Source organism: Heloderma suspectum, chromosome 5 (genome assembly GCF_057233095.1).
Source record: "Heloderma suspectum isolate Gila_16-S chromosome 5, 16-S_ref, whole genome shotgun sequence".
NCBI lineage: Eukaryota > Metazoa > Chordata > Lepidosauria > Squamata > Helodermatidae > Heloderma > Heloderma suspectum.
Genome location: NC_139462.1, coordinates 58,330,388 through 58,356,158, shown reverse-complemented (window position 1 = coordinate 58,356,158; position 25,771 = coordinate 58,330,388). Strand labels below are relative to the sequence as shown.

Sequence of the window (25,771 nt, the reverse complement as noted above, 5' to 3'; positions counted from 1 at the left end):
ACCCTAGTCTTGCACACTTGGTGTAGGCTCCGGCCATGTGTACAGCGTGAATGTCTGCAGGGAGGGCACATTGCCATCCACATGCACCCTTGTCTACTTTAAGTATGCCTAGGTCTGCATCCAAGCCCATCATCATCATCATCATCACCACCACCACCACCACCATCGTACTTACAAACATTTCGGATAGCAAGGATTACCAAAGAAGAGGGATTCCCTTCTGTGTAGGAATGCTGGAGAAATTGAGACTGATTTCTAAGAATCCGACCTGTGGAATCTACTGAGCGCCCCCCTCAGGCTATGCGGAGTCTGTGGACTTTCGGATGATTTTTTTAACGTTCCTGAAATGTATGCATATAAATCCGTAGAAAAATACGTACGTTTCTGCTGAGGAAACGTTGAATGGAATGGGGGACAATGCACTAAACATTACGTACTGAGGTAAATTCTGTAAATACTTACATAAATACTTAAGTAAATATTTATGTAAATATTGCTGTATTTTTCCACAAGACGAAAAAAAATATCCGCATCCATCTGTGGGCTGTTGATGGAATGAAAAGCACCTGACAATCTGCACAACACAGATGGAATGGATTTTATACAGTCCGTACATCCCTACTTCTGTGTAAGATAGTGACATGGAACCTGTATTGCTCCAGGGGCCAATGCAGCCAGCCAGGCAGATGACATCAAGGTGGTGGAGCTCTTCCTCGAAGCCCCTCCCATGACATCATCTACCCTGCCCATTTTTCCTTTCTCCATGTAGAAAGAGGCATGGAGCTCCGTGCCTCCCTCTGCGCAGAGAAAGGAACTTGGCAGCCACTTGAAGGACCAGCTCCTGCAGGAGGCTACCGAGTCCCTCAACTTCTTTTCATGCTGCTCATATCCCAGTTGGGGAGTGAATGGCAAATGAAGGGATTCAGCCACCACCTTCAGGGCCAGCTGCAGGACCCTTGTCTCCTTCACGTGTCACTCACATCCAAGTTTCCAAGGAGAATCCCTTTATTATCTCTGATCATAGTTCAGAGATAACATGGGGATTCCTCCTCCCAGGGTGGCAGGGCTTGGAGAGGGAGAGTGGCCTGTGGACGGTGTCTAACCATCTGCCCCTGGTGTAAGAGAAAAGAGGGAATGCTTCTTTTAAGACGATGCTTACTACAACACAAACATGCTTCATTTAAAACAAGCGTAGTATGTGGTGGTTTTTTTTTTTTTTGCTTCAGAACTATTGCTTTTAATCATATGCAAATTGATGCAAATTTAGTTGATTAATCCAGTAATCCAGTCTCCCATCCAAGTACTAACCAGGGCTGACCCTGCTTAGCTTCTGAGATCAGATGAGATTGGGCACATCAATTGACTAAGGTTTATTTAATAGGATGAAGGTCCTGTTAAAAGCATAGTCTTAAAGCAATTAGGTCATGTCCAACTTAGGGACACACTCATATCCACTGTGAGGTGATGCATTTAGGTTCTGATGTGCATCTTGCTCATGTATATCCTCATGGAGGCATGGGTTTTCTCAGAGTGTGCAAAGACAATGCATGTGCAATTCATGCTCTCTTGAGGACTTCTAGATGATGTTCTAATTACAGGATAACAGAGATTTTCTTTCTCATTAGTACATTTAGGGTGCATAGGAATGGTTACGTCATATTTTAAAATAAAAAGTAGTTTAGGTATTGTCTTGTAAGAAAATATTATGTAGAAATGGTTTTAAATACTTCTGGTTGTAATTTTTTTACACACTAAAGCTGTAAATTGTGACTGGAAGTAGAACATAATGGAAATCTGACTTCATTTACTGTCATTGTAGCTATGTGAAAGAGGGTAAGACACTTCCTGATTAAGGTTTACTCAGCTGTGACATTAACTTCTGGCCATTACTGCAGAGATCAAACGATACTGGCCCAATTTAGTTTGAGTTTGTTTTATTTTGACGTGTTAGATGGATTCAATAATTTTTAGTGGGTGATCAGCTCAAACCTATTTAATTTAAAAACGGGAACTAAAATCCTGGTGCATAATGGCAATGGGGCTTTAGCAAGAATGAAACATTCTTTGAAAGGCAAGAATTTCCATTGGGGAGATGGGACTATATATTATTGGTAAATTAACAATATGGGAACTTTTCAATGAACATTGTAGATCTGTTAAGAAAGGGCATCTCAAAATTTTCTACCATATTTGTGGCTAGAGAAATTGTGGGGACCATTTCACCAATTCTCCAGGGAGTAGAGAAATTCTCACCATTAGCAATGGTGGTAGCACAGCTCATTCTCCCCCACCCCCTTTTTCGTCTTCTGAGAAATTTCAACTCAGTTTTAGATAGAACAGTGCTGGCTAAAGATTGGGGGGAGGGGCTTGGGCAAGATGGGACCCTTCCCTCCCTCAGTGGGCCTATCTCTTCCTTGCCACTTTCACTGCTGCTCATTCACCTGCCCTCTCCCTCTGGGCCCAATCTGCCCAGCGGGATTGTACAAGGTGAGTGGAAGATGAAGGAGCATCTTCTCGCTCTTGACACTTGCCTGTATGTTGGCAAGAACAGACAACTAGGCAACAACAGCAAGGCAGAAGAGCAGCAGGGCCAAAGACCTAAACATTCAGGGGTCAGCAGTAGGCCCTTTGTCAAAAACAGCCCAACTAAGCCAATTCCTGGCTCTGGCCCTGGCATAGAAAACGGATGATAAGATGTACTTGCCTTCTGTCAGCTGAGGAAGTCATATTTATATCTGTGCTGTTGACAGCAAAATATATGGAAGTGGAAACTGAGACAAGAGTGGCGTCTCGCTTCTGTATACTGAGCTGAAGCTTGAGTCAGACTGGTTTATATGTGAACATAGTATGTGTTTAATGTAAAATAGTTCCCATAACGAAACTCTTGGGATAATGGCTTTTTGTTCTACATTTAGAAATGCAACATAAGATGGTAGGAATTACAGCTGCAGATGGTAACAAAATACAACTGCTTAGGCTTCTGTAGCTGTGTCTTATATACAGAAATATTAGATTATGAGTGTGCAGAGAATTTTCCCATAAAAGTTGTTGAACAAATAATCAGGTATTTTGAATTTTTATTTTATTTTTCTAAAAAATTTTCTTTATCATACAAAAAAAAAAAAAAAAAAAATCCAACAAGAACTGTAACGCTAAGACCAGCAAAATAGAAATAGTAGTAAGTAGAAGTATCCCCTAAATCCAACTGCCTTTAAACACGTTTCAACAGAGTCTAGAGGTGCAATCCTATGCACATTTAGATAGAAAAAATGCCTACAACTCCCAGCATGCCCCAGCTAGGTATGCTTTTCCTGTCTAAACTAGCATAGGATTGTGCCCTAAAGCACTTCAGGCCCAAAAGCCTTCCTAAAAAGGAAGGTTTTTGCTCTGTGTTGAAAAGCCATTAGAAAGGTGGCAAGATTCCAGAGCTTAGGACTTGGGTAATGCCGTGAGAAGGCCCCCTCCATGGTTCTAACCAAATGTATTTCTGGGGACCTTGGAATATGCAAGAGGGCCTCAACTGAAGATCTTGATAAGCAGGCACTGCTTCAGATAACCTGGCCCAAAACCATAAAGGGTTTTAAAAGCAGGGCTAGTTCTACTATTAGGCAGAGTGGTACGGCCATTTAAATGTCATCAGCAGCATTTCAGATTGGGCCTCGAAGTAAATATAGAAGCCAGTACAGCTCTCTCAGTAAGGGAGTCACATGCTTCCAATAGGTGATACAAAACAGTACTGTTTTACTGTTTACTGTTAAGACATACTGTTTTTTTTTTTTTTTACTGTAAGCTACCTTGTCAATTGTTGCTGAAATCCTAGCAGAGGCAGCTGCAGCAGCAGCAGCAGCAACAACATCAACATATCATCTGCAGACGTCTGGGGAAATGTATAACTTGATTTATAACTTGAGTGCTGTTCCTCATCTCATGATCTCCTTGTCTGCTTTATTGTCTCCACAATTATGGTTATTATTTACAGTACTGGTGGTGGGTTGTGAAATTGCAGGTCATATTTGTTTGCATATTTGCCCATGTTTCTGTGACACCAAAATGCAGAATAGATTGCAAAGACTGATAACAACTGGCTTTTGCGGAGTTCTGAAGGGTTCCCAAGAAAGGGAAAATAAAACCCTAGAGCCAGATAATAGAGTTTTGTGTAGTTAAATGGGTTTTGGTGGTTTCCCAATCCTATCTCCCATGACTTTCTTATATGATGCATTATGAGAATATTCAATGGTTTTTGCTTCTTTCTCATTTAGCTTCCCAATCACAGCTAGCTATTGTAGTTAGTGCAGTTACTGCAGAATACCCAATTCTACCATAGTGCCTTTCACACATTACTCATATATAAGGCAATCACAACCTGAAGTAGAAGCAAGCTATGCTCTTCATCCTGACTCACATCCCCAGGCTAGTCCTATCCTCGATGTCTGCCCAGGAGCCCCTACGTGTGAGCAGCTGCTCAAATGTGGGGGCTCCACATGACTGGGATGCCTGCAGAACTGGGTGTCCCAATTGCTTGGAGTCCCTGTGTGTTAGCAGATGCTGATATGTAGGTGTTCCTTTGCAGGCAACGGTGCTCAGTGTGCAGACTTCAACGTGCCAGGCCAGCTTGGGGATATGATGCTGAGGGCAGGACCAGGAGCGCAGCCCCACTCCTGCTTCAACCTGTCATTGCCCTACACATGAGTAGCGCATGAATAGGGCTCACGTGATGAACAAAACAGGCCATAGTTCCAAAGTACAAACCAGAAAAAATACACCATCGTAAGGCCCTTTGAAAATTCAGTGAACTAATGTAGATAGATAGATAGATAAGCACTTAATTACCACTGAAGTCGATGGGACTTACCACCTTTCTCCAGATTCCACTCTAAGGGTAGTACCCAACATTAGTTCTATATGGAGTAAACCCATTAAAATGAATGAGACTTAAGTTAGTCATGACCAGCTTCAGTCCCATTTATTTCAGTGGGTCTATTCTACATAGGACTAACATTGGATACTACCCTAAGTTTGTGTGCAAATCTGACTGTTTCAATATTTCTCCCTTGTGTAATGAGAATCCCCATTATATTCCTCTTCCATTTTGGTTTTCTTTTCTTTTTTCTTTTATTCTTCTTGTGTTGGCTGAGAAAAGACAATGTACCCTTTCATATTAGGTTCCTCTTCCATTTTCCAGGATGGACTTTAATTGATTAATGAGTGAATCAATAATTAGCAAGGGTGATTCAACCTCCATGGTCATGTCAATATACAAAGTATACATGTGCCCAGACGATTTATTGCAGAATACCTGATTTGCTACCTTAGAGGTAGAAATGGTGTCTTTTCATGGTGCCAGACGGCTAGCTTTTAGCACAAGAGCTGAAATATGGGCTAATGCACTGCACAGTGATTGAAAGGAAAATGCTACTTTTCAGTTTAAATGAATATGACTTGGATGGCTCCTTGCTGAAATCATGAAACGAGATATTTCATTTTTCATTTTTTATTTTTGTCAATGTTCGTCACTGCAAGTTTCCACCTAACAAGTAACACTTGCTGGTGTTACATGCTAATGGATTGCAACCCCCTAGGGGCTCAATTGTATTGGGAGGGTGAAAGAAGGCAGATGAAGCACTGCTTTTACATTAAAACATACCGACCTCAGAGGTCATAAAGCCTCTTATTCTGCTCAAGGCTTCTGGGAAAATGGAGAGTCCCAGTCTTTCAGCAGAGCAATGAATGGCACTTGCTGACTAGTTACGTTTTTCTGCTTTTTTGTGTGTTTTTTGCTGTCAGCAGGGGTTAGTGCTGCTCAGCATAATGAGCCAGGATTGCATGTTCCAAATCCATACAGGTCTGAGAGTGCTTGCTCCTTTGTTGGTTTGTAAGTTCACTTTTATTTTTAGAGGAGATTATATGCAAAGCACCTTGGATAGCTCCTATAGAGTTCTGACTGGTTCTGACTGAAGCCTGGAGCAGATTCACCACCCCACTGATACCAGAGCCACCAGCCTCCACTGTATGAATATAAGTACTAGAGGTGCCCTGTAGTGCTTTTCTTTAAAACTTGATAAGTGCTATCAGTGCAGAGCACAAGAGTCTGCGATCAAGGGTCTGAAAGGACAGTCTGGCTGAAGTGGTTATATCTAACTAGCCCTGGTGTCCAGCCTGGTGGGGGGCCTACTGTAGCAGATGCAGATCATGTTTAATTAATGTTTTAAAGGGTACAGTACTGAGCTAAAAAGCACCAGCTTGGAAAGCTTCAGTGGCCACCATCGCTCCTTCCACACATGCGTCTGGGCCCTGCTCCAATATAGTCACCTTCAGCAGCACTATTTTGGCGTCCAGGGGCATTTGGGGGAAAGAAGATGGCAGCCATTGTAGCTGCCTGACATGGCTCTTCTCCTAATAGTGCCAGGATTTTACTGCATAGCAGTAGTAGGGATGTACGAAAGTCACTTATCTTTTCGAAGGGTGACATTTGTGGTAGACAGGAGGCGCTCCGTCCCTCCCCCCAAAATTCTCTCCGGCCAGCTCCGCTCTGTGGAGATTCCGTGGGGCTGCCGCCCGCAGCCGGACATCTGGCCGCTGGGCAGCCTGCAGGGACCTGGAACCAGCTGCTGGGCAGCCTGCAGGGACGCAGATGGCGGCGGCCATAGCCGCCATTTGCATCCCTGTATTTTGCCGTCATAGGCTACGTAAATATTTATGTAGCCTATCACGGCAAAAAACAAACAAACAGCTATGGCGGCCGCCTTTTGTTTTCCCTTTTTTTTGCCGTTTTAGCCTACGTAAATATTTATGTAGGCTATTACGGCAAAAAAAAAAGGAACACAAATGACGGCCACTACGTCATTTGCATTCCTTTTTTTTTTTTCCCGTAATAGCCTACATAAATATTTACGTAGGCTAAAATGGCAAAAAAAAAGGGAACGCAAATGGCGACCACTGTAGCCGCTGCCATTTGCATTCGCTGTTTCCCCCCCCCCCATGATAGGCTACGTAAATACTTACATAGCCTATCATGGCCTCCGCAGGGACGCAAATGGCGTCCCTGCATTAGCCGTGATAGGCTACGTAATTATTTACGTAGCCTATCACAGCTATAATGAGGAAGTGAATGGCGGCCGCAGATGCGGTCGCCATTCGCAAGTCAGCACGGATGGCAGCAGGTAAGTGCTCTGTTTCACACGCCTTTCATGGCGCGGGGGGGCGGGGGGCCTCGTTCTGCCACAGATTTCGGGGGGCTGAATGCACTGGCATTCGGCCTCACCGAGATCCGTGGCGGAATTCTCTGACAGCCCTGATCATTAGGATAAGCTGTCCCTGAAGTAGGGATGTACAAAAATCATTTACCTGTTCACGGATTATGTTTATGGGGGGGGGAGGTGTTCCGTCCCTCCCCCGGAATCCTGGATGGGGGGGAGGTGCTCCGTTCCTCCCCCCTGGAATCCTCTGTGGCCAGCTGTGCTCCGCGGCAACTCTGCAGAGCAGCCGGCCAAGCCCAGCCAGGCCAGAGCCATCCGCAGCCGGATTTCCGGCCGCGGAGGGCTCTGGGAAAAAACAAAACAAAACTGCATACACAAATGGCGGCGACTACGGCCGCCACCATTTGCGTTCCTTATTTTTGACGTCTTAATCTACGTAAATATTTACGTAGACTAAGACGGCGAAAATAAGGGGAACGCAAATAGCGTAGCGGACGCTATTTGCATTCCCCTTATTTTCGCCATCTTAGTCTACGTAATTATTTATGTAGACTAAGACGGCCCAAAATAAGGAACGCAAATGGCGGCAGCTGTAGCCGCCGCCATTTGTGTACGCCTTTTTTTTTTAACCCAGACGTTTTAGGCTACATAAAAACTTACGTAGCCTATCATGTGTGTGTAACCCCCCCCCCCAAAAACTGCAAATGGCGGTGGCGGCAGCCGGTCGGAAGACCAGCCGCCACCGCTGCCGAAGCCGCTGCCGGAGCCGCCACCGCCCAGAAGATCCGCCCCAGGTAAGTCTCGTCCCGGGGGGATCCGCGGGGGGGCGGGGGGTGGTAGGCTGTTCTACCACAGATTTCGGAACACTGGAATTCGGCCTCCCCAAGATCCGTGGCGGAATTCTCTGTCATCCCTACCCTGCAGCGTCCCCTCACCCCCTTCCGCCAAAGTACCATTGTGGTGGCCTGCTCTTGATAAGCTTACTGAGCATGGGGAATGGTAATCAGCAGTGCTGACATGCCTGGCACAACTTTTTTTTTCTTTTAAGGGGCTGGCCCTGATAGGAGAAGGGCAGGAACTGGAGCTGCAGCACCCTCCCCCTGCTGCTTGTCTCGGTTGCTGCACACCCTGGCAAGCTGCTCACCAATGAAGCTGCCAGGGTGATAGTTGTGAGGGTCACCTTGCCCAGGAACCCCTCAGACTTGGTGCTGGGCCTACACGTTGCAAATGAAAGAAATTTCTGGAGTTACTCATCACATGGCTTTTTTCACGTGTAAGCAATTCATGGTGCAGTATTGATACTGGATCTCTTATTGAGCCAAATAGATACTCTCAGAAGTCATAAAAAGTCTGATTTGATGGTAAAGTTTTTTTTTTGATCCACCCCCAAATCCTACACCTCACCTCAGTATGACTTAATAGTGCTGTAATGCTACTTGTACTATTCCCCTGAGTTAGCTGTTTTGAGGCATGACAGGCCTTAATTCATTTATAGCACCTTTCCCTTTCACATCTTGCTCCACTCCCAGTCTCCTCACTCACCCTTCTCCTCCATTTGCTGTTGGATTAAAACTAGAGTCCTATTTACTACAGCAAGTGTGGGTGAAGAGTGGACAAAAGAGATGACTGGAGGAATGGTTTAAGAAACACAACAGCTCTTTGTATCCTCTTCTGCTGCCTCAGGAAGTCCAGGTTGCAATCTGATGCCCCTAGTCTGTGCAGTCGCTCCATTGTTCAGGGTGGGCTGCTCATGGCACAAATAATGATCATTAAGTTTTTACTGTAGGATTTCCATCGTGTAATATGTGCAGTCTGTCTCCAAAATGGCGGTGTGATTCTTCAGAGCCCTGACCATAGGACCTTTTGAGTTCAGTCTAAAGATGCCTACCTGTTCAAATGAACTGTTGCACCTCCTCACAAAATAGGTTCTGTTGTGTACATTGAGTATCATCATACTTGCCAAGTATTAAAGGCTGTAGTGATATTGTCTGTGAGCCTTCCCACTTATGTGCCATGCTAGCCATCATGATGGTATCTTGTGTGATCCACCAGTGAGAAAAAGAGCACAGTGGATTATTGTGATGAATGCCACAAAAACACCTGTGACATTGTGGTTCTTCCCTGGGATAGTTTATATTTAATTTTGTGGTGACTCTCTTACTTTTGGAATTTCTAGAATATTAATTACACCCATCCAATCACTCACTCACCGTCCCATCCTTCTCGCTTCTCACTGGCCTGCATTTCTAATCATTCCTTTTTCTGGAAATTTACTAGAGTTCCACTTTATATCTGACCAGTAATATTCATGACTGTGTTGTCAGGAGGTAGTAGTGTTATTAATAATCTACATAAAGCACTTCAAATGTGTCTAGTGCTTTAAAGTCATCCTCTCAATCATCACTCCAACAACACTTTGAGGTAACTAAGTATTAACATTTTTCAGAAGGTGAACTGAAGCTGCTAATGATTTGCCTCAGGCAAGTCAATGGTCCATGGCTGAGCTAACCTATGAATTCTGGTTTCTTAGGTCCAAACCCTTTGATCTCAAAAATAAACGTGAATCTACACTTTGCGGATTATTTTTCAGAGCGGCTGTGAATAAACTGTGTCCCACTGATAAATCTTATGTAATCTGTAGGTGACAAAGTAGTGGGGATAAATGTGGACTTTTATATCCATCTCTAGTATATTAACAGATTGGCATGGCTAATAAGGCCAACTCAAATTCTTTACCCTAATACAGTTCTGTCCTCCTCAGGCTAAGCAATAGCAGGCACATGATATAGTCTTTGCAGATAGAGCTGAGGCAGAATTTGTTCCTCGTTTATAATTTACAGTTTACAGTTACAGTTATTTATAATATCACCAAGTTAGAAATGAGTTCATTTGACCAACAATGTTTAATACTTGTAGACAATCAAGGCTGAATCTACACATAGCAGTTATACTGCTATCATACTGCAGTGATAACTATTGGTGCCCCTTTGGTGTCATGTGCACCAAGAGTTATGATAACGGTAAAACTGCTATGTGTAGATTCAGCCCCAGTGTCACATAACAAGATTTATCTAGTTTATAAAAGTACCAGTCATAATGGAAGTACACTGACACAAAACAAATATCTTTCCCAACCAGATTTCTTCAGCTGTAGAGTGCAGATGGATAATACTAAATTTCTTACTGTCTTTCAGAAATGTACCACTTGCCATTTGCACTTCAATGGTTATTGTCACAGTTGGCTATGTGTTCACCAATGTGGCTTATTTTACAACAATCAGCCCTAAGGATCTACTAACGTCCAAGGCAGTGGCAGTGGTAAGTCATGGAAGAATACATAAATAATACAAAGGAGTAAAGATTTCAGAATAAATTATTTGATAATAGAAGCAAACAGAATTTATAGGATCCACTGCTTAATGAAATGGGATAATTATTAAAAAAAAATGGGATAATTCTGCTTAATGCAGAATGGGATAACGATAAAAAAATCTATTAGTACAATTAATTTGTATTTCCATCTCTTTTGCCAGACTTTTGCTGAACGTTTACTGGGAAGTTTTTCCTTAGCTGTTCCCATTTTTGTTGCACTGTCTTGCTTCGGATCTATGAATGGTGGTATCTTTGCTGTCTCCAGGTGAGTCAATGTAATAGTTAATGTAGATGAGGTTAAAGCACAGGGATAGGGTGGCATTTTGTTTGCATTTTGAGGTGAACTTGTCAAATTCACAATTCTTGAATCAATACATGAGCCAGAAGGCAGTTATTCTTTTGTATTTGTACTTCTCTGGATTTTGTGATGCAGTCATCCAGTTGAAAAATGCATATATTAGGGGCAAGTGCACTATATCTATCTATCTATCTATCTATCTATCTATCTATCTATCTATCTATCTATCTATCTATCTATGGGTGGGAAAAGTACAAAAAGCATTAGATAGGGGGGAATTGCTTGTAAAAAACGCAGGCATTTGGCAAAAGGGAATACAGAAATGCACATATTAGGAGAAATACATATGGAAATGCATACAACTTTCCATGTGGACTTTTTTTTTTTTAAAGTCGCGAACTGATGTGGAAATAGGATGAAACAAACTGAAGGTTGGGGAAATGAGAAACTGAGAGAAGCGGAAATTGACATATGCATCCATACCTAGTAAGGCAATCAATCAGCATACAGTATGTAAACTAGACATTTCTCCTGAGTGGACAAATCAGGATCAAACAAATGATGATACATTAAATTGGAGCTATGCAACTGACCCCCTCTTTTTTACTCACAAGTAAATGCACAATTGACCCTAATCTATATCTGGACTACTATGTATGGATAGGAGAGGTTTAAACATTCATCCCCAGCTGCTTGTTTTCCAAAATTTCCTTCCCCCACACATGAGGGGATGCTAACCCTCCCCCCCCACAAACAACAACAACAACAACAACAACAACCCCAGGGGACGGGGAGCCTCCATTAGTGCCAATGGGATAAGGTAGTGGATTTTTGATAAACAAGAGGCTTGGAGGGAGGTTTGAACCTCCCCTACCCATCCACAGTGGTCCCGATGTGGATTGGGGCCACAGAGTCTTATCAGTGAGTAAAAAACAAAGCAGCATGCTATGCATTTAAAGTACTGTGGAGTTTGAACTGCAGTGGCGCAGAGTGGTAGGCGGCAGTATTTCAACCGAAACTCTCCCCACAACCTGAGTTCGATCCCAGCGGAAGCCGGGTCTCAGGTAGCTGGCTCAGGTCGACTCAGCCTTCCATCCTTGCGAGGTCGGTAAAATGAGTACCCAGCTTGCTGGGGGAAAGGTAGTCACAACTGGGGAAGGCAATGGCAAACCACCCCGCTATAGTCTGCCATGAAAACGCCAGCATAAGCGGCGTCCCTCTAGGGGTCAGTAATAACCCGGTGCTTGCACAGGAGGAACCTTTCCTTTCCGATCACTCAATAGTCATATCACTTGCAGGAAATCTTGCATATATTCTCTCCTTGACTTTGATACTACTGGACACAAACAGCAAACTGAATGGAGGCTGGGAAACAATTAGACTGATCTTACACCACTTCCATTCATTCCAATGGGGCATAAAACATTTGTGATGATTGTTTCCCCTGACTGTAATACTTCACTGATAATTGTCTTATATGAGAGAAGAGAAAAAGGAGGCAGTGCTCAACAGTGCCTGTTTTTGAATACTGACAAAGGCGAAGATTTTACACAAGCCTATTTCATGGGCTTTGGAATTCATTTTCTCAAATACAGTTAAATCAGAACTTCTGATGCTTGTCTTATGTAGGGACAAATAGTACTGCTGAGGATAACTTTGAATATGTTCTACATCTCTGGTGAGCAGCTTCCATTCATCTTGGTAATGAGGGTCTTTAAAAGCTGTCCAAATTTATTTTTCCACCAGGATGTTCTACGTCGCATCCCGCGAGGGTCACCTTCCAGAAATTCTCTCCATGATTCATGTTCGCAAGCACACTCCTCTACCAGCTGTCATTGTTTTGGTAAATCATACAAACAAATGTCTTCTGTACCAAGGCCGCAGAGCATGGGCCTGCACTGAAGGATTCAAATGCAACTGAAATACTTCTTGAATCTCTGTTATTTATTTCCATTTCATAGGTTGGCTGTATTTGGAGAGGGGTGGAAAGCAATTACGGAGGTGATCTATTTGAGAGACTCCTCCTCTGACTCTCTACTAGTTGCATTTAACTCTCTCAGGCTGGCACCTAAATCACACCTCATTACGTTTTATTTGAAAGGTTGAATGAGAGTGATTAGCCAAGCTCCTCTCAATGGAATGAATCTTCCTAGATAGGGATGCAGAGTAATAAAATTCTACATAAAGGCTACACACTAGTGTGAAGACCCTGAAGTCACATTATAGGTACTTTGCTGAGAAAATGCAAACAGCAGTAACAGACAGAGAGGAATTACCACCCCTCTTCAGGGCATTGAGTCCATGTTATAAAATAATATTTCCTTTTTCATTTCTTTCCCCCTCATATTTATGGCATTTGGAGAACCCAAGGCTGCAATCCTTACCATATACATAGAATGTGTATTGTTAGAATCTGTGAGGCTTCCTCTAAAAAAACATGTTTAAGGGCATAAACAGACATTATTTTCAATGTGTGTCTATAGATACGGAGTCCCCCCCCATTTTTACTCCAGAGTAGGGGGCCCAAACAGACATTACTTTGCATGTATGTTTACAGAGATATCTGTTTTCATTTTTACTCTAGAGTAGGTGCAGGGTTCCGTATCCAGATCTTTAAAGACCTCTCGATAAGGGCCCCTGCACCTACTCTAAAGTAAAAAAAGAAAAGATGTAGCTGCTAAGAGAGATCTCTGTGAGATCCAAGCACTTAAATGTGTAAAAAGAGCTACTCTCAGTCTAATGCTGAGAGTGGCTTAGAGGGAGGCCCAGTTTGCACATAATGAGAAGCCACTGTGGGTGAATTTTCTCACAGGGCTTCTCCTTGCGGTGGCTGCCATTCTGAATATTCGAACTGTGGGGTGTGTGTGTGTGTGCCGTAGCTTGCCATTATGTGTGAACCTGGAGAGGGTGGGTTGTTGGGGTGGTTAACAAGCCACCTGCAACCCTAAAATAGCCCTGGATTCTGGTGTTGTCAACTGCCCCAACAACCCACCCTTGCCAGGTTCACACAGTGCACTCCTGCCACAGCTTGAATATTCAAAATGGCGGCCACTGCTGCAACAAGAAACCCCGCAGAGAAATTCATCCATGGCGGCTTCTCATTACGTGCAAACCAGGTCAGATATTGAGAGAGAGAGAGAGAGAGAGAGAGAACGAGAGAGAGATTAGTCTGAAATCATGTCTTATATGCTTGCCAAAGGACTAGAAAGTCAACACTATTTCACCAATAACCCCTATGTGAGCTTTAAACCTTAGATATAAATAAAATATCAGGGCTAACTTGCTGTTTTCTACCCTCCCAAAGATTATTTATTTTATTTTGGAATAAAAATAAAAGATAATGCTTATGAGTTAGCCACCCTGTTCTGAATAATTTTCCTTAAATGTACATGTCCTCTGGTTTTGTTGCTGCATTTCAAAGGTGCGATATTTCATGTAGCTGTCTAAGAGCTCCGGAGGAACAATAGGATACATATAACAAAATGGAATAAGCAGCAACAGTTGCGCCAATAAGAAATTCTTTTGCTTTCAATCTATTTTGCAGTACCCTCTGACCATGATCATGCTCTTCACCAGTGATCTCTACAGCCTCTTGAACTTCCTCAGTTTTGCCAGGTGGCTTTTTATAGGATTGGCAGTTGCTGGGATGATTTATCTCCGATATAAACGCCCTGATATGCTTCGTCCTTTCAAGGTAACCTCAGTAATGTGACTGTTTTACATAAATACCCTTCTCCACTACCCTAACCTCACCCCCGCCCCCAGCTTGAAGAACAAAGGAGTACCTTTTGGCTTTCTTTTAATGGAAAACACATTATTTTGTAGTTGCTCCCATACAAACGTACTCTCATACAAATGTGCCCATTCTCTAAGGTCTTGCTCCAGGCATTCTTGCCTTCAGAAGTTAGGTGGCTGGCGGCTGGTAATAAGGCTGTTTCAGTCTTGGTGTCTAAGACCTTCTTGAAACAAGACCTTCCCCCCAAATATTCACTTGGTGACAATCTAATATCTGTCAGGCACCAACTTAAAACTGTTTTATCTCCTGAACATTTGATGGGTAATTGTTTTATACTGCTCTTTGCTGTTCCTAATTTTTTTTTTTCAAATGATTTTTTTGGGATTTTTCAGTAGTTCATTTGGATGTTATTGTTGATCAGTTTTGTTACTGTTGTGAGAGGCATAAACAAAGCATCAGTTTTGAAACCTGAAGCTGTTAATGTCACACTGCTGGTTTTCTTTCATTTTAAAAACACCTCAGATAATGTTATCAGTGATGATGACCATAGTACAGAACTTTCCAAGTACATGACGGTTGCATAATGTTACCGGGTGCTGTAATCGGGTATTTGGTAAATACCATTACCAAAATGGCATATAATTTGGCAGTCTCTTGCAAGATTATTTATTGTACCTGGTGAAGAAAATCAATATGTACTCAGTCATTTTGAAAGCTAGCCCATAACCCAGGCACCTTGCTTCATTGTAAAATTTATTCCAATGGGCAATTAGAAAAGACACCATCTTTGCTGCAGTTGCTCCTGTCTTCTAATATAATAGAGGACTGGGAAAGGAACTTAGTACTAGAAAATACATTTATAAGTCTTTCCATTTAAATGTTGTATAGCAGTATAGTATTCAATTGTGGGTAATTAAGCAGCTGCTGGGATGCCTACTGTGCAAAGGTGCATTTAATTTGCTTTTTTTAGCTCCTTGCATTTGGAATGCCTATCCTGAACACCTGTATTTCTGCAAGACTTGTAGTGCACCACTGTGTTCTATCCAATTTACATTTCACAGAACATTAAATACCAGTGTCACTCAATGGCCAAGGTCAGGCTATTGCAGTAATGTCATTTGGTGTGTTTTCCAGGTGCCACTCTTTATTCCTGCTCTATTTTCCTTCACCTGCCTGTTCATGGTTGCACTATCACTTTATGCTGACCCTGTCAATACTGGCATTGGATTTGCAATAACACTGACTGGTGTTCCTGCCTACTACCTCTTTATCATATGGGACAAGAAGCCTACGTGGTTTAGACAGCTTTTAGGTGAGTGACTGTGAATAGGGAATCTCTTTCTTTTTGTGTTTATTTAGAATGTAGAATGACTCTATGGCCAGGTTTGCACATAATGTTAACTCATGGTGTATTTAACCCATGGCATGTTGTCTTACCCAGGGTATGTCTGGCAGATGATCAAATAAACTGTGGATTGTTTTCACAATCCCTGGGTTGTTTGTTTCCCTCTTCCTTCACCCGCTCCCTCTCTGTATCCCAAATACCGTTGTAGTGCTGTAGTACTGGCATGCAGAGCAGATGAATTTTTTACTGCTGTTGCCTGCCACCTCTGTAGCTTGGTGAAACAATGCATGAACAACCCATGGTTCTGGGTTTGCATGTAATGACACCTCATTGTTTAAACAATGCACGGTTCACAACCCAACAACAAACCATGGGTTCTCTTTCAGGGTTGTTTGTGGTTAATAAATTATGGTTTGTTAGTGCAGTTGTGTTCACACATCACAACAACCCAGAATTCAACAACCCGTAGAATGGCTTAGCTCTATGTACAAACCAGGCCAGTAACTGAATCTTTAAAATTTGTTTGGTTCTTCTCTCCACTATTCTCATTACCGCAGTAAGGCATCTTTTAAATTATTTTGATTATAAACTTGTTCTGTCAATTGAAAAAGATAATAATAACTTAAGAAGCTAGTCTTGTACCAATAGAACTCATCACATTTCTGAAGAAAATCCATTTCAAGTTATTGAAACTCCCCTGAAATCCTATTCCCATTTCGAATGCTATTCTCCACCAGTTTCTCTGTTAGTTCTGAGAGGACAGTGGCTTTTAAGAATGGTTCTATAACTGTCATATCAATGTCATATACATATAGAACCACTTGCTGTTTTGCTTGTCAAACCAATGTATCAGTTATATCTGAGACTTGTGAATCTTTAATGGTTGCAGGAGACCCCAGTGAAACAAGTATATGGGCTTGTGTGCATGCAGTAGAGCTCCCCCTCCTCACAACTATCCTGAAATTTCACTTCTTTCTCTTGCTTTATTAGGGGGCTACACAGTTTGGAAGGAACAGAACAATATTCTAGTGAACATCCCTGAGCTGGTGCTGCTGTGTGGCACTAACTTGTTTTCCACATTAATTGTTTCAAAATAGTTGTGTACTCTAAGGAAACCAGTAACCATTTTGTCAAATTCACAGCTGTAGATATATCTGACTGAAGCAATGGGCTCATGGCTCCCTGTCCAAACAATAATTGATATTGAACTGGTATTTGACCTCAGCAAAGTTACTGAGACTTAACTTGATCTAACTCTATATGTTCTGAATTGCTTGGAACAGAAGACTCCCATATTTTTTCCTAATAGTCTACTTTGACCTAGTCTTTTTCTTTCACTGTACAAAATATTAACACTTTTGGTTGTATTTTGTCACTCTTAAACAGTGCAGTTCAGCTGCAAAGCAAACACAATTAATGTCTTATCAGTATTGATCAACTATTTGGATATGTCAACATCAGCCAGTATTTCCATGATTAGGACTAAATAGTACAAATTGCCTGTGCAAATTATTCCTGAAGACATATTCTAGGGCAATTTGTTGCATACATCTAGTATATTTAGTGCTAAGGATAGCACCACATAAAATAAGTATTAACTTTACTTTGTTGTCTTTTGACATAGCAATATAGTTTTTTACCTCCTTTTGTTGTGGCTTTATCCCATCCCTACTTCTGCTCCACTTCTGTTGAAAAAAATCAAGCTGATTGTACTCATGTGGGCCTGTTTACCAGTCTTCATCAGTAAGCACGCAATACCCCCAATCTTATGCATACCAGCCTATTTCAAAATCACTGAGGTGTCAGAAGCCTCCTCCCCCACATTTATTTTGAATATGGTAGCAATCCTAGCAATGGTTCTGTGGGATGCCAAATCTAGTGGTTATTGTTTAAAGGAAAAGTAGCAATCCAATCCTCCAAATCTGAAGAACAGCCCAATAACCAAGTGAGGAGAAAGGGTGTTATATATTGTAAACAAAGTGACAAAGTTAAAGCTCTTAGGATCAAAATATGCATTACATTAATTGCATGGCTTGTATCATTGCCAGGGGATTTTTACATTTAATCCTAAATGGGGAATGTGTATGTTGTGCTCACTTCGGCAGCACATATACTAAAATTGGAACGATATAGAGAAGATTAGCATGGCCCCTGCGCAAGGATGACACGCAAATTCGTGAAGCGTTCCATATTTTTATGTTTTTATTGTTTTTATTGTATGTTGTACATCGCCCAGAGTGGCTGGGTGACCAGCCAGATGGGCGATTAATAAATTTAATAATAAATAAATAAATAAATAAATAAAAAAAACCAGAGTGCACACAGAGAAGAGAGTTAATCCTTGCCTCCGCAGCGGTGATCCCAATGGGAATCCCTCCCTCCATATTGCAGTTAGTCTTAGGAAAAAATATCCCATTAGCTCCAATGGGAGCTTTCTTTCTAAGACTAACTGCACTGTGTGTTGGGTGGTGGTGGGGGAAGGAGGGGTTCATTAAGATCGTGACTGGGGAGGGAAGGGTTAAGTGTAATACTGGCTCCCTGAGCACTGTGGTTCTGATGAAAATCAGGTCCCTCCACACTTAGGATATATATATATAAAATCCCCTCATGTGGCTGCAGTGTGTACTTTGAGCCTTTGAACATGATGCAGAAGGCAAAGGAGAAACCAGCTGGTAGGAATACTCACACACACACACACACACACACACACACATTGCAGTAGGGTGCGCTGATACAGAAACAGTTTTCAATTGTCTAACAACTATTTGCAAGTATTTAACAGGTAATCAAAACCGTGGGTTACCTTTTTATTTTGATATGTAGAATTGTAAGTGATATTGTCCTCAAGAGTGTTCAAAAGCACAGTGAGTGCATGTAACAAATGGCTGTATTTTGTAGGGGAAAGCGTTTTGGGGAGGGGAAGATTTGGATGAAAGAATCGGAGAGCGTTTAACTTGTCCTCTACCCTCAGCTTTTCTGTTCCAAATCACATTCCAGTTGCTCCACCCCCCTCCCCTCAGTGTTCCAGATAGCATGTTTATTCTTGAAAAGATACTGGAAGTGTTTAGGGAAACAGGAACTGGGGGGGACAATCTTCAAGTAAAAAGAACAGGGAGGGTAAGAGTCAAGCACCCCTTGCATGCTACTTCTTCACTTCAAATTGCCCCCTCCTGAAGTGTCTTTTCCCTACATGTCTCAGGGTCTTTTTACATTGGTATACATGTGTAATTCTAATATATATAAAGAAATTTTGGATGAAGAAAAATGAAGTGCTGTTAAGAGCTGCATTTTTTTAAAGAGACATACTTTTTTGACAGTGCAAATTGTGTTAAGTTTTGATATTTTAAAAGAACAATTAAAGATCTACTGGAAAATATGAACAAAAATAGTTTATTGTTTAAAGAAAATACAGTGAAATGCATATACTTGTATAATAGAGTTTATTACCAAGTGGGGAGGATTTTAACAACTGACTTTCTAATAACTGTCTTGTGAAAAATGAACTTTTCTACATAACCATTTACTATACTACTTCAAGGTCTATTGGATATTATAAAACTAGTTACATAAAAGCAGAACAAGAGTTCAGTGCTTACAAGGTAGAGAATTCAACATGTAACTACAGAGCAGTGCTTTATTCAAAAATAGCTCCCAGTGAGGTCAGCGTTATAATTCGTGGAATAATTTTACTACACTGTGCTAATTCAAGGATATCTGCCCACTTAAATATTTTCAATAACTGTTATAAAAGTAAAATAGTGGTTATTAGCTATTATTTGTCCATTCTTTTGTTACTTGAAGACACGGTTTTCTTAAAAGCACTGGTATAAAGAAAAGGAATTTAAAAATGTTGCATTATACAGGAATCACTCCAGTTATTAAAATTGATGTCTGTAGCAGTTTGTTTTTTTCTGCCTGGGAATAAGGCAAGGGAAGAGATCTCATCTTTCACCTGGTAGTCAGAATTTCCAAAGGTTTTCGAACATCATTTCATGAATCTGTGTGGCCACAGGATGCCAGTATTGAACCATTTTACTCAAGCAGAAAGAAACTCCTTTCAAGGGGGTTATTGGAGAGGTCTGATTTCTGCTGGCTGCAACAATGCAGTTGATTGTTTGAGCCCTATGGAAGCCTCTGTTTTCTCTGGCAGGAGAATATAAAAAAACTGTATATGATACTGACATGCATCGCAAACCCAGGTTAGATAATACATATATTACTCAGTGGGTGAAATGGCTTGCACTGTGCACCCAGGTACACATACAGTGCAATCCTGTGAGTGTCTACTGAGAAGTAAGACACATTGAGTTCAATGGGATTACTCCCAAGTAAGTGAGTATAGGATTGCTGCCTAAGGTACTGGCAGTCTAGTGGTGATTAGCCAGTTCAAGACACACTTATATTTAGGAGCACAACAATCTGTAAGCTTCAAGGGCCCATTTATTAATATTTCATGGATACTGACAGTGCTGTCCTACAGTTAACCATAGGCCAACATTCCTCTTTAGGCAGCAGTGGCTTGTATCCTAAGATAAATTAACTTGAGGAAGTTTACAGAAGGGAAGTTTCCATCTACTCTTCTCTCCCTGCACCCTATCTCAGTTTGTTTAGTGGGGTCCCCCAATCCTTTGCAGAAGCTTTTCAGGACTCACAGGTGGCTGCATCAAAGAGGATAGGACGGGAAAAATAGCTTTTGTGAACTTTCTCAAGTTAACATATCTTAGGGTTGTATCCAACGGGGCCGCTGTGCTCCCACTGATTCCGTTGTGCCAGTGGGGATCTACCAGTTGTGCAACAGTGATTTAGTGCTTCATACAGCAAGCTCCAAATCAAGCAGAAATGCTCATTTCCAGATCAGGACAAGTCAGTGGTGCTCTGTGTTATGTGAGTTCTGCTGACCTTCTCCATTCTGGAAATGAATGTTTCTGGTTCCTATGCAAAGTGCTAAATCCCTGTTGTGCTAGTGGTGAGTCCTTCTGGTGCTTGGGCAGTGTTGGATACTTCCCTTAGGATTCAAGCCAATATTTTTAGGGGTGCCAATAAATTAGTATTTGACTTGTGACATGTGCCCTAGGTCATGCACCTTCGGATCCTCAAACAACTGTAATCTCCACAGGATTTAAAATATGTGCATTTAAAATCCTGTTTGGGGAAAAAAGCTGTTGGGAGGAGTGTGGAAAGGGTTAGGTGTCCCTTCCCTTCCCCAACTACTGAAAATGGCGTTTTGATGCTCAGGGGCAAGGAACATAATATGAGTTTAACAGTGATAGGGAATTGTTGTTGAGACACATAGATATGGAGAAGGCCACATTGCGAGCTCCATTACATTATAATATATTATTGGAATATTAGTCTAACTGCACTTTAAATGGTAAATGTTGGTTAAGATATTTGCCATTTGGTTAAATAATTTTCCCTTTCCTTTAAAAAAATTGAAATGTAATTGTTACTATTGGTTTAAATGTGCATTGCTTTGTTAAATGTATTATTCTGCTGATGATATTTGCTTATAAGTTTCAGATTTAAGCTCTTAAAAAATTAAATAAAATGGGCCACTGGGCTGTTATTGCATACATTTGAATATAACATGTAGTTTGGTCCAGAATTAAACTATCAAAGGATATTTGGTTGGCCACTCAGTTTGTGTCTCTAACCTTCATGCCTTTGAAATTCTAAGTTATTGTATATGAATTATATGCATTTCTATCTTTAAGGCTACACTCCTGTACACACTTACCTGGGAGTAAGTCCCAGGTAAACCAAGCGGGGACTTACTTCTGAGTTGGTGTACACAGGATTGGCCTAAAGCTAGAGAATAGCCAGAACTTACTGCACTTTAATTAACTAAGGGCTCAATCCTATGCGTGTTTAGACAGAAATAAGTCTCGCAACTTGCAGCATTCCCCAGCCAGCACGCCTAAGGCAAGCCTATGTAATGTTTCAAAAATCATCAATGGCATGTTGCATTATTCTTCTTAGAGGGTCTTTCCCAGAAGCTTTGAAAAACTCTCCTATACTTTTGTTCTTCACAGACAAGACAACATCAACGTTGCAAATAATCTTGGAAGTTGTTCCACCAGAGGAGAATCCAAGATAATGAACTTCTACAGCTAGATGAGGCTGTGTTGACCAAGCACCCAGTTTCTTCAGCAACTGAAGAAAAGAGCTTTCTCAGCATTTCCTGAAAACATGGAGAAATGATCTAAACTTAACTTTAAAGCTGATACTTGATAAGAACTATAGATGGAATTGTTTTTGGTGTCGATGTTTTTTATATGTGGTTATTTGATTCTACAGATATAGACAACAGTCTTGAGAGCAGAAGCTACCAAACTGTTGTGGAACAAAGTGCATCTTCTCCTTTTATGAGAATAGAGTCAATGTGATATTTACAATATATTGTATCATACAAGCGATCCAGTTTTTCACATTGATGACTTTTACTGTAATGCAAATGAACATTTGTTTTAAAAATGTTCAAGCTAGCTAGAAATAATAGCATGGATTATGTTTGCATTCTCTATATTGGGCCTGAAGGAAGACAGGAGTAAAAAATTAATATCACTACAAAATTACTCCATCCTTTTTAAATATCACACCTTTCTGTTTCATTGAGAACACGACTGCATACAAAAATGTGTACATTCTATTTACCTCCTTAGATTTTGGAGGTATAAATGGGCATCCTGATACTGTCAATGAACATAGCACTAGAGAGGCTCTCTGTATGACCAGTGCTGACATAGCTACAGCAGCATCCTGTGAGGCAACTTGGGCAAGTTTGCTTTACTGTACTGTGTCTCAGTTGTAAATCAACACAAATATGTTATATCAGGTACACTGGACTATGCTTATGCAATTGCATTATTGGCAACACGTTATGCAGTTTTGGTAATTGATCAGCCTCTAGGAAGGTGGCACTTATTGTCTTCAGTCCTGGTCCCAGCCTGAGCATGCCCTATCTTTGACACTGGCACAGCAACAAAGTTTGTGTTGCTCCAATGGAGCAGTTGTGCCCAATCTAATCATGGTGGCTGTTACCCTTGACCCATTCTGGCTGCACCTGCACAGTATTCTGAGATAACTGATATCATCAGGCCAGCACAGCACCAATGTTTGTGTTGTTCCAATGTAGCACACCTTGTAGTATATCCAATGTAGTATAAAAATGCATAGGATTGGACCAAATGGGAGGTTAGCACCTTCTCAGTGTTTGTTTTTCAAAGTGTAGTAATGCATCTTAATAACAAATTATTATTGAGCCTGCATTTATTATATTTTCCAATCTTACCCATGCATTTTAAATATGGCAGCTACTAAAGCTTGTATTTTAACTCAAAGAATTCAGAGGTTGTGGGCAGAATCCAAAGAACTATGCAGCTAATTCTGTTCATCTAAGGTGGCCTTGGACTACTGTTTCCCACTAAGGATGTACGACAGTCACTTACCTTTTTGATGGGGTGATTCGTGGTGGGGGAGAGGTGCTCCGCACCCCCCCCCCCAAATCCTAATCCAGCTGGCTCCACTCCATGGAGATTCCAAGTAGCCGCTGGCCGGGGCCGCCCGCAGCTGGACATCTGGTCGCTGGGCAGCCTTCCGGAAAAAAAAAAGCATAAGCAAATGGCGGTGGCTACAGCGGCCACCATTTGCATTCCCTTTTTTTCACAGCTTTAGCCTATGTAAATATTTACATAAGCTATTATGGTGAAAAAAAAGGAATGCAAATAGCGCCCACTACGCTATTTGCATTCCTCTTTTTTTCACCGTAATAGCTTACATAAATATTTACGTAGGCTAAAACTGTGAAAAAAGGGAATGCAAATGGCGGCAGCCATAGCCGCCGCCATTTGTGTACGCTTTTTTTTTTGGTTGCCATGATAGGCTACATAAGTATTTACATAGCCTATCATGGCAAAGGCAGCTACGCAAATGGTGTGGTGGCTGCCATTTGAGTCCGCAGCAGCTGGCCAAGAGACCAGCTGCCGCTGCTGCAGCCGCTGCTGCAGCCGCTACTGCTGCCACTGCCGCTGGAGCCGCTACCGTAGGCACCACCGGTGGAACAAATGCCCCAGGTAAGCTCCATCCCGAGGGGGATTCTGCGGGGGGGGGGCGGGAGGCCGTTCCACCACAGGTTTTGGGTGGCCGAAAGTGCATTCGGCCTCACTGAAATCCGTGGCGGAATTCTCCGCCATCCCCATTTCCCACTACCAAATATCAAAATGTTTTTGAAAGTGAGGTAATGTTAAAAGTATTTTGTGAGATGACATTGGATTATACTTTCCATAGGAGAAAAAGGCCAAAGAAATCCCATTAGGATTGCACAGACCTTTGTGGTTATCTATGCAGCTTTGGATCTCAACTCATGTTTTCTAAACTTTATTCCAAGTTTATCCACAAGTCAACAGTAGTTTCTCTCTCAATAGTCTAATATTTCCTATTTTTCCAGTGACATCTTAAGGGTGCAATCCTAACTAGATAGGCAGCTGCCTCCGAACTCGGAGGCAACCACCTATCCAAAGCAAGGCAGGAGAGGCACGGGGGGGGGGGATCGTTCCCTCCACGCCTCTCCTGCCTTGCTATTTTTTGCTAGACAGATGTTTTCGGCTGTCTAGTGGCAGGGGGACTGACCAGGAGAGGAAACTGCCATACGACACATTGGATGTGTTGTACGCACAGCTCCGCTCTCCCTGCCCCGGAATGCCGCCCAGCCCCGCTCCTTTTCAGTTGCTCCGTGCTCCTCTTGTGAGCACGGAGGATGGGGCTTGTCCGTGCTGCCTCCAAGGCAGCACGTATGTGGGGAGCATCAGATTTCCAGGAACCAACCTTGGAGTGCGGGCTCCAAGTTCGGTTCCTGGCAATGAGCACATCCTGTGGCCCCCTAGACAGTGTCTAATGGGCCATAGGATTGCTCCCTGGGTCAAATATATTGATGATGTGGATATTCATTTTGAATATCCCAAGTTGTTTGCATTTAGTGTGCAGTAGAGGTTATCTCTGACTAAAGTTCTGTTACGTGGTAAAGTTTGCTATTCCACTAGCTACCTCATGATAACAACAACAACAACAACAAATAATAAGATGGGAATAACTTGCTGCCCTGGATTGGTAACCCAATTCTGTGTATAGGCATATGTTTCTTGTCATCAATTGGAAGCGTAACACTAAAAGCTATCATCATTTCTAGTTTGGAAAATATTTAAATAACTGGAATGCATGGATGTTAAAAGGATGTTCCTTCTCAAGCTCCTCCTCCTCAAACCATAACAGTTAGTAAATATGTTTTCAAATGAAACAAAGCATCTCCTTCCAGTTTTCTTGCAGTTTTGTTGTCATATTTCCTATATAATATGCTTTCTTTTTTTCTACCTTAGGGAGAACAAACAACTTTTCCCCTAACTTTCACATATAGTAGCCCTAAGTGTTTACTTGAAACTGGCAGTTATTCAAACTGACACTACCTTTGTTGACAGCATTCTGTTGACTTTCTTGTTGTATTCCAAAGATTCTTTTCCTCTTTTTTGCAGTTCGAAGCATAACATTAAAAAAAATGTTTTAGACATCACTTTTTAGTAGGATTAGTGGCACCCATGGAGACTCTGTGTCCTTAGAGAAAATGCCTCCTTCATTAATTGTGCAATTTCATATTCCATACACAGTGAATAATTTGTAAAGCAGTAGTGTGACTTTTAGAAAGGCGCACAGGAGACTTATTATTTTAATTAATAATTCCATTGCATGAATATTTACAATCATTATAATAATACAAAGCTATATTAATGAGTTACCCAATGTGTGATTAAATAAGGAGAATAGGTTGCAAAGAA

The 25,771-nt window shown here is 41.7% G+C and overlaps 1 protein-coding gene and 1 non-coding gene across 2 annotated transcripts in view; both read left to right on the top strand.

The window, feature by feature from the left end:
* The window catches only part of SLC7A11 (solute carrier family 7 member 11), an 85,161-nt gene extending 59,654 nt beyond the window's left edge, over positions 1–25,507 (top strand). Inside the window, exons 7-12 of the mRNA XM_084856069.1 lie at positions 10,391–10,514; positions 10,730–10,833; positions 12,613–12,709; positions 14,411–14,560; positions 15,737–15,914; positions 21,980–25,507. Of these exons, the coding sequence (XP_084712195.1) occupies positions 10,391–10,514; positions 10,730–10,833; positions 12,613–12,709; positions 14,411–14,560; positions 15,737–15,914; positions 21,980–22,044 (718 nt within the window). The 3' untranslated portion in view covers positions 22,045–25,507. The remainder of the gene's footprint in view (positions 1–10,390; positions 10,515–10,729; positions 10,834–12,612; positions 12,710–14,410; positions 14,561–15,736; positions 15,915–21,979) is intronic.
* Positions 18,037–18,143, top strand: LOC146343900 (U6 spliceosomal RNA). The gene has a single exon (XR_014792757.1). It is a non-coding gene; the product is annotated as a U6 spliceosomal RNA (small nuclear RNA).
* Positions 25,508–25,771: the final 264 nt, after the last annotated feature.